The sequence below is a fragment of the Lactuca sativa genome, chromosome 7 (assembly GCF_002870075.4).
Source record: "Lactuca sativa cultivar Salinas chromosome 7, Lsat_Salinas_v11, whole genome shotgun sequence".
NCBI lineage: Eukaryota > Viridiplantae > Streptophyta > Magnoliopsida > Asterales > Asteraceae > Lactuca > Lactuca sativa.
This window is the reverse complement of record NC_056629.2, coordinates 30,414,556-30,423,915: the sequence shown is the minus strand read 5'-3', so window position 1 is coordinate 30,423,915 and position 9,360 is coordinate 30,414,556. Positions and strand designations below refer to the sequence as shown.

Here is a 9,360-nt window from a genome sequence, read left to right as displayed (position 1 = left end):
TGGATTTATGTCTTTTTAAATCCATCAAATATTTACACTATCCTTGATTAACAATGTTACCTTCTGTCAAAAAAAAGTCAAAAGATTCTTTAAATAAAATATTTTCATCCTGAATATTAAAACCTTTTTCCCCTGCAAACCAAAAACGAAATTATAAACTACACATTCATATATCTAAGAAAAAATTACACTAACCTTAAAAAAAACACTTTAATTCGGCCCAACTCTTGAAACTTGATACATTTCATCATATCATAAGTCATTAATCAAATATATATATATATATATATATATATATATATATATATATATATATATATTTTCTGTTAAAAGTAACACCAAGACCAAACTCGAAAATCAACATAAACATCTAAATCTCAAGCTACAATGTGAATCCCATGGCAGCTGGTGAGTCAACATGCAAACAAAAGGCTGAAAAAAATAAACCAATTTTCTTTTAAGGATTGTGACTTTCAGTAGGTCTATCCACAAGCTTGAGCAGGATCTTTCACGGGCTACACATCTTCCTAGACCATTATGCTCTAAACTCCATAAACAGTTAAAAACACAATTCAACCAAAATTAGATATTTTAAAAATGATTGTGAAAAAAAAAATCGAGATTTACTTAAATCAGTTAGTTATGTTTATGTTAAATATGAGTGCTTAGTGAAAGATACCTTGTGTGTTCCAGATAGCAAAACAATGATCCAAGATTTGATTTTCTCCTACAAAAAGTCATCAAAAAACACATATTTAAATCCTTACAAGAAATTTCACACAAACAAAGTTCAATCACATACACATATAGAGTTAAACAGATACTATCAATGCAAAAAGTTCTTGGAAAATCTGAGAAACTTCAGCACTAACTAATAAACAAATAAAACAAATATATATCCTTTTGCCTTATTTTATCCATTTTCTGAAAGAAACCTAGCAGATGGATTAGATGCAAAACAAATGTAGGTAGTTGATTTTCGAATCCATATTCAAACTGTTTCTCTATGCCCTACAAGACACCAGAAAGCAAGTACTTTAATAAATCAGGGTGACTAAATCACAAAATGCTAGCCATTATTAAAAAAAATTAAACATAAATCCATATCTTTCATCAATTACACAAACCTGGAAATATGAAGCTTGAATAAACTCATGTTTCAGCTTCTTCCTTTTCTGATTTTTGAATCTTCCTACAAAATTTAGCACACAAAATCGGTTACACACATAAATCAACCAATAAAAATCCACAAAGAAAGATTGGGGAAGTCTTTTACCTTGGAAAAGTGACATCTCAGATCCTGAAACATAGTAAAAAAACAGAATTTTTTGACAGGGAAAAAAAGCGGATGGAAGTGAGAAACATCTAGTAGTATGAAGTTACCTTGAATTAGATAAAAGAAAATTGGATCTTTCAAAGGTCTTCAGAAAAAAGTACTTTCGAGTGGGAGTCCTTCAGAACTGAAGTGGGAGACGATTAGACGATGGAAGAATGTTTGTTTTAGGGCTTTTTGTATAATGGTTTTGAAGCCGATTTAACTATTTTTAGCCACAGTCACCATCGTTCAATCAGTTTTTTCTTGGTAGTGAGAGGCGATGAAGAGAGTAGATTCTTGTATATTGTTGCCTTCGAGAGAAGAAACGGCAAGGGTTCTTTGAGAGATGACTAATGAGAGGCTATGAAACGTATATCTCTTGTTGACTGATTCAATTCGATGATGGCGAGAGAATATAGGGTCAACTTTGATCTATTCAATTTACAGATGAATTCAAGCGATTAAGTTGAGATATTTAAGGAATAAAAATCAAATTATATATGTATATGTTTGATAATCCGATTTGGTATGCGGATAAAATTTGTGCATTATGTGCTTATACCTCCAGCTAACGATAAAATCTCATTTAAATTTTAATATTATTTAAATTATAATTGGTTGTACATTAACCTTAAAGTCTTGAACGTTTTAAAAAATATTATTATTATATTGAAGTTGTTTTTAGAAATAGTGAGATTTCCTTTATAATGTGTTTTATATATATATATATATATATATATATATATATATATATATATATATATATATATATATATATATATAAAAAGTAAACTGTCATACCACATATGCATAATATTTGAGTTTTATCAAATTAAATTAAGATAAAATTACACTGATGGTGTCTATTCTTGGTAGAATATACCGCATTTGGTCCTTATGAGAAATCTCTTGAATAGATGGTCCTTATCTTTGAAAACCCTTGCAAGAATGGTCCTTATGCCTTATTGTGTTTGTTTTGTATCGTTAAGTCCGGAAATATGCTTTAGAAATCTCTAATATACACCTTCTCTCTTTCTCTACCTACCTACCATCATCACCCTCACCCACGTTACAAAAACCCTACATACCCCTATCAAAATAAAAGGTTAAGTAAAAGCAGAAGATTTTGATTCTGGGTGGTGTGACCTGAGAAAATTCTGATTCCATGTCTCTTGTCTCTTAGTGGCTTTAATGGACCTCCAATGATGTTTCCATGGAGCTCAATAAAAGGAATGACATTTAGATTGCAAGGTTTGGCCTCCAAGCAAGACTGCAGATCTAGATACATGGCCAGAATGGGTTTATCTTCATGAACTGCTGAAGGTAGTGAATGTTTGTTGCAACGTAGCAATGTGTCACTCATGTTTTTGGCCTTGGATATGTGAATATTAGCTAAAAATAGTAATCATTCAGATATATATCAACTAAAAACATTCATAAGAAGAAAGTTAATGTCTTTTTAAGCTTACCCTATTGGAGGTCAATCAACCACAAACATTGACAATAGCATAAAACTTGGTTGAGTTAAGAATGTTAAATCAAACACTTCAAAACTAAATCAAGACAAGTAGAAACTGGGATTAGAAAGAATTGAGATTCTTGATAGTAATTTACCTTTCTGGTGCATTTAGAAGATAAAATGTTTGGTGCATTTAGAAGATAAAATGTTGATGTTAAGAGCTTGAAGAACTTGCCAATGGCATAGAAGTTGGTGGTATCTTTCTTAGGCTTTTCCTGCTTTGATGATTCTCTAATTTCATGAAGAGTCCATGCATTGATTTATGTTCATCTATCAAATTTACAATCTCCTTGTTACAATCTCTTTATTACCATTAAAATTTTATAAAAATCATAACTCTTTCATATAATGTCCATTTTAGGCATTCCTTGCCTCATAATTCCTATTTTAAGTAGCACTACTTTTTTTCTAGTTTGTGACTTTCTCCAAAAGTCAACCAATCTCCTTGTAGTTTTCGTCAATATAACTTTTTAATTACGGTAGATATTCATTACGATAAATGCCATATATATTATTATGTCGGATACTTACGAAATTTATATTTATGGAATAACTTAAGGAGTCTAAATATGCTAACTAGCTCTCAAAGTGACGTGACTTTTTGTGCACTTATTTTTTAGCCTAAAGGTTGACGTAATTAAGGATGAAAATTCTAAATAGGGATGAGCGTGGGACGGAACCGGTACCGACCCGTCCCGTTCCCGATTTCCCGAATACCGAGTTTGATCGAAAGTTAATCCCGAGTATCGAACCGAATTAACGTCACCGGTACCGGTACCGGGAATGGTACTAGTACTCGGTACTAGTACCGGTACCCGCGGTACCGATTCCCGAATTTCATGTATTTTGAGTACCAAGTACCGTCCCGTATTTTTAAATTTGGTACAGTTTGGTACTGGTTCCGTTACGATACCGGTATAGGATGGGGATTTGGGACAAAGTGCTCATCCCTAATTCTGAATATATTAAAACATATTGGGTGGTTACAAGGTTTGTGCTTACTACATTTTTTGTCCTTTAGTTAAATATTAACGACGGTTGGTATCGTTAAATATTAACGGCGGTTTGAGACGTATTCTCTGTGTTGTCAAATCCCCCCCCCCCTGCTAAAAGAAATTTTGTCCTGAATTTTAGCGTGTTGTCGAGGAGTTCTCAAATAAATAGGGATACTTGCTCCTCATTTGATCTTCGCATTTCCATGTGTTCTCTAGTCACCGCTTAGAGTGTCGCACCCTCAAACCGGACAGCGGAAACGTTCGAGGGCTTGCATGACTTTCAATTGAATACCATCACAATGAATATACATGAAACATAACATATTCATCACCAACATTACATAATACAACTGTCATTGTTCACATCAAGTACATTGTATAACTATTACATATCCATAACATGAATTGTTTAAAAGTCACAAAATACGGTATCCTAATACACTTGATAGTTTTCTTCAGCTTATCTGTTACCTGAGAATACAAGTTATTTTGAAAATGGTCAACATATGGAATGTTGGTGAGTTCATAAGCATGTTTGATATAAAATGGCTTGTATTGCTTGTATAACCCAGAAAATCCGATATTTTCTGTAATAAAACTGTTTACGACATGGTGTGATGATCCAATATATGTATATGTATGCGTGATTTCAAAATATGTATAAATGAATAACTTTCAAAGTGTTCCTTGTAGTGTATTTGATGTATGAAGAAATAAATTATGTGGTTTCCCGGAAAATCTGATATTTTCCGATTTAAAATATATAGTAAGATAGTTTTGTATTAACGCATGAATCACTTTGTATACCCACCACGTATGAATTTGATTTCCCATGAATGATGATATGGTAATGGATCTCTATGTGAGCCGTTATAACCATGCATGATAATGACTATTTCGCCTGTCTTGGCATTTTTACAAACACCGGTTTTGATCAAGATTTTGTCACCCTAGACTGGCCGAGTCTAACTGTAGCGAACAACTCGGCTGTGGGGGAGTCACCCCCGTATAGATCTATACACAAACTCTCGCCCTCCCTCCAGGAGACTCTGGTCATAACTACAGGCTACGACCGACACTTATTGGTGTCAACCGATAATTCTCACTAAATCCCTATTATTACCCCAAGAATTTGAATAACATCGATTACAACCCGTTTGAGGCTTACATGAATATGAATAAATCCTAACAAACATGAAAAAGGACAACTGTGACCCACTAATCATGTATGTTATTAAAGACTGTCGAATATGCGATGGACACGTTAGCCCATCAAGCATATGATAGTTGATTTGGACCATATTAGCAATGCAAATGGGCCACGAAGGCCCAATAGCATATAAAAGCTAATGAGGGTCCATTATGCATGTAATTGGGTCACCGGAAGCCCAACAAACATGTGTTGATTATATTGGGCCCAATAATCGTGTAACTGGGTCACCGGAAGCCCAATAAGCACGAATAGGAAACAATAGGCCCAATTATCGTATCATGTATTTGTTTGTCAATAAAATTAGTAGTATCAGGTTTGTTTTACACTTGATATTTAATTACGAAGCTACAACACCCGACGTTTGATTTATAACGACACTATGGTTCATGAAAATATATAAATTTTATATCCATATATCATAAATCTTTATATTCTAGACATATTTTATCCAAAATGTTTATTTGACCATCTCAGCCCATTTTTCATATAAAGTTACAATTTCAGCTCTTTTTAAATAAAAATGACATTTTTAGCCCTTTTTAATGCAAAATGACATTTTTGGTCTTTAAATTACTTTTCTTGGCATTTTCGGCCCAACAATTATTTAAAGTGTGATTTCAGCCCAAAATATAACATTTGAAACTTTCAGCCCCTATTTGGTAAAAGTTTTCATTTTTGGTTTGATCTTTGTAAAATTTCACATTTTCTGGTTTTTGACTTTTCCGACTTAGTTGTTGGAAAAATTGTAGAAAAATCATCGTAAATCGAAATTTGGATCCGTAAACTCTGGATGTTTGGAAATTTTGTCTACTTTGTTCACAATTTTTTTCATAATTTTTAATGGTCTCAAACAAGTGTGAAATTGCTCACCTTCACAGGCTGGTCCGAACTTATTTCAAATATGATAGGCAGTTTTTTAAAATTCGCCAAAAATTGTAGAAAAATCGTATGAAAACGTGAGAGTAGTCACTTTAAAGGTATATAACTGAACCTTTTTCATGTAAAACATTTTTGAAAAATATTATCACTAAGGTGATCAAAACAGTCCGAGATTGGACCAAAACTTTTCTGTCAAGGGCTGATTTTTGAGTTAGTTTATAGATCTTTGAATCCCACACTCATTTTTGCTATTTTAGGTGTATAAATCCCAGATCTACAAGTTTTCATTTATTATATGTGAACAGATATACTTTTCTCAAGATTTTCATGTAGATCCAAGTGATAAACTTAATATTCTTAACTTATTTTTTGATTTATGAAGTAAATGGCACATAATTACCAAGTAAATCATGGAAAACACACATAGCCATGCATATACACATAGATCAACACATAATACTTGTATTCTCCCCCCAAAAATAAGTAAAAACCGAAAACAAAGGGGGTATGAACTCTCCTTTGCTTGAAGTTTCGGTTTTAAAGAAGAATGAAGTGAAGATCTTTACTTTAGCAAGCTCCTTGAAGGATTTTCGAAATCTATGAAGCAAAGATGTATTATTCATGAACTGTTATGGTTTAAGAAGAGATTCTTGAGGAAATCAAGGAGTTAAACTATAGATCCAAGTATAAACTTACCAAAGATGATGATCTTGGTGGGAAAACCTTCTTGAAATGCTTAAAATCTTGAAAAAGTGAGAGGAAAGAAGAGTGGTTTTCTTGAGAGTGTTTGAGAGGTATGATAAGAGAAAATGTTGGGTTTAAAATGAAAAAGTGAAGGTAGAAAGGCCATATGGCCGTGAGTTTGAATAGAGGAGAGGAAGAGAGAGAAATTGTTGTCTATATATATGAAACATGCATTGTTATATGGTGGTTATTTTGCATGGATGACCAGCATATAACATTGAGGTGGCACTTGCAAAATAATACCCATTTTCTCTTTTTTTTTGCACATACATGGGCCGAAAATTGGGTTTTAGAAAATAAAGAGTTATTTAGTTTGGGCCTAGTCTTGGTTTTGCTAGAAAACATGAAGCCCATTAAGGAGGTTTTTGGCCCATTGGGCCTTTAGGGTAGTTCACGGCCCAAATATGATATAAAGAATGAGTTTATGGTCCATTAAGGTCCATTAGGGTAAACCTATTCATTTTAGGCCCATTATGGCCCAAAATGTTAAGTTCCATGAAAGTGGGTCCAATTAGAGCCCATTAAAAGGTTCTACGCCCAAAATAGTCAAATTAGAAGCTTATTGATCCAGTAGGCCCGATAAGGAAATTCTAGTCCATAATGGACTTAAATCGGGATTTTTAGGGTTTCAAATCTTTAGTTGACTATTTGATGTGTTTGCATTGAACTTTGATCTTTCATTTGGATTTTTATATGGAAGTTTGTTGTCATTGAATACTCATAATTCATGTTACCAAATTAGGGTTACAAGTTTCACAATAGATGATGTTTTACAAGAGCATAGAATTTCTTAGCTAAAATGCTAGTTGTGACATCATCCCCCCGTTAGAGGGAATTTCGTCCCGAAATTCTTTTGAAAGTTAGGTTTAAAGATGCGAGAATAGGTGAGGGTACTTCTGCTTCATTTGGTCCTCGCGTCCCCAAGTGAATTCTGGTCCACGCTTTGCATTCCATCGAACCTTCACAATTGGAATGCGACTTTGTGTAGTACGCTTCACCTCCCTGTCCATGATTTCATCTGGTTCTTCCACGAACAGGAGATTCTCGTTGATTTCAATTTCATCTAATGGAATAACCAGAGTTTCATCCGATAGGCACTTCTTTAGATTGGATACATGGAACATGGGGTGAATGTTGCTGAGTTCCGCAGGAAGTTGTAGCCTATATGCCACTGGACCAATTCGGGCAAGGATCTCGAATGGTCCAATGTATCGCAGGTTTGGTTTCCCCTGTTTTCTGAAACAAATCATCCTTTTTCAGGGAGAGACCTTCAATAGCACCCGGTCCCTGACTTGAAATTCCAAAGGCTTTCGCCTCTTGTCAGCATAACTCTTATGTCGGTCCCGCGATGCTTGTAGTCGAGCCTTGATTTGGATTATCTTTTCAGTTGTTTCGCGGATGATCTCTGGTCCGGTTAAAGCACTGTTCGGTGCTTTCCCTTTTGCTAGCTGAGAGTCACCCACCTCAGCCCAGCATAGAGGTGACCTGCATTTGCGACCGTATAACGCTTCGAATGGAGCAACCTTGATGCTCGTGTGATAATTTTTATTGTATGAGAACTCAATCAGAGGCAAGTGGGTGTCCCAAGACTTGCTGAAGTTGATCACACAGGCTCTAAGCATGTCCTCAAGCGTCTGAATGGTACGCTCGCTTTGTCCATTTGTCTGCGGGTGGTAGGCAGTGCTCATGTCTAAATGTGTTCCCATTGCCTTCTACAGTGACTGCCAAAATCGTGAAGTAAATCTATTGTTTCGGTCTGAGATAATAGATACTGGTACTCCATGGAGGCTCATGATCTCCTTGATGTAGATTCAGGTCAATCTTTCCATCTTGTAAGATTTCTTTATTGGCAGGAAATGGGCGGATTTTGTTAATTTGTCGACAATTACCCATATAGCATCCAACCCGTCCGCTGCCTTGGGTAATTTGGTCACAAAATCCATGGTAATCTTTTCCTATTTCCACTCGGGTATTACAGATTGTTGTAATAACCCCGAGGGCTTCCGATATTCCACTTTTACTTTGGCGCAAGTGAGGCACTTACCCACGTAAGTGGCGATTTTTGCCTTCATGTTTGGCCACCAATAATGTTGTTTGATATCCAGGTACATTTTATCTGATCCCAGATGGATGAAGTATCGTGTCTTGTGAGCTTCATTCATGACTACTTCTCTGAATCCCCCAAATTTAGGGACCCAGATTCTATCCATGAAATAGTATACTCCATCCTCTTTGACTTCAAGGTTCTTCTCCATCCCGTGCAATGATTCACTTGTAGTGTTCTCGGGTTTCAATGCATCCAACTGAGCTTCTTTAATTTGTGAGATTAGGTGGGATTTAATAGTTATCAAGAGGGTTTTCACGCGACGGCTTGAATATTCCTTTCGGCTCAGGGAATCAGCCACCATGTTAGCTTTGCCCGGATGATACTTGATTTCGCACTCATAATCGTTTAATAGTTCAACCTATCTCCGTTGTCTCGTATTTAATTCTTTCTGGTTCAGGATGTGCTGGAGGCTTTTGTGGTCAGTGAAGATGGTGCACTTCGTACCATAAAGGTAGTGCCTCCAAATCTTTAATGCGAAGACCACTGCTCCCAATTCGAGATCATGAGTGTTATAGTTCATTTCGTATGTTTTCAGTTGTCTGGATACATAGGCTATCACTTTTCCTCGTTGCATAAGTACACATCCCA

The 9,360-nt window shown here is 35.2% G+C and overlaps 1 protein-coding gene across 4 annotated transcripts; it reads right to left on the bottom strand.

Annotated features, from left to right (window-relative positions):
* Positions 1 to 196: 196 nt before the first annotated feature.
* Positions 197 to 1,791, bottom strand: LOC111884673 (uncharacterized). Of its 4 annotated transcripts, XM_042896512.2 has the most exons (6): positions 1,384 to 1,791; positions 1,277 to 1,300; positions 1,128 to 1,192; positions 936 to 1,011; positions 680 to 727; positions 197 to 542 (listed from the first exon to the last, which is right to left on the bottom strand). In XM_042896512.2, exons 2-6 carry the CDS (start codon positions 1,290 to 1,292, stop codon positions 358 to 360), a joined length of 390 nt encoding a protein of 129 aa, XP_042752446.1. In that variant the 5' UTR covers positions 1,293 to 1,300; positions 1,384 to 1,791; the 3' UTR covers positions 197 to 357. The 4 variants fall into 4 exon arrangements, 3 of the variants coding, with proteins under 3 accessions (XP_042752446.1, XP_023736748.1, XP_023736747.1); XM_023880980.3 differs by having other exon boundaries at positions 908 to 1,011; positions 1,277 to 1,788; XM_023880979.3 differs by having other exon boundaries at positions 1,277 to 1,788.
* Positions 1,792 to 9,360: the final 7,569 nt, after the last annotated feature.

Coding starts and splice junctions, on each gene's coding strand:
- LOC111884673 (XM_042896512.2), bottom strand. Junction 1,012..1,127: donor TTCAAGCTTCATATTTCCAG/GTTTGTGTAATT, acceptor GGTGTCTTGTAG/GGCATAGAGAAACAGTTTGA. Junction 728..935: donor GCATCTAATCCATCTGCTAG/GTTTCTTTCAGA, acceptor GACTTTTTGTAG/GAGAAAATCAAATCTTGGAT.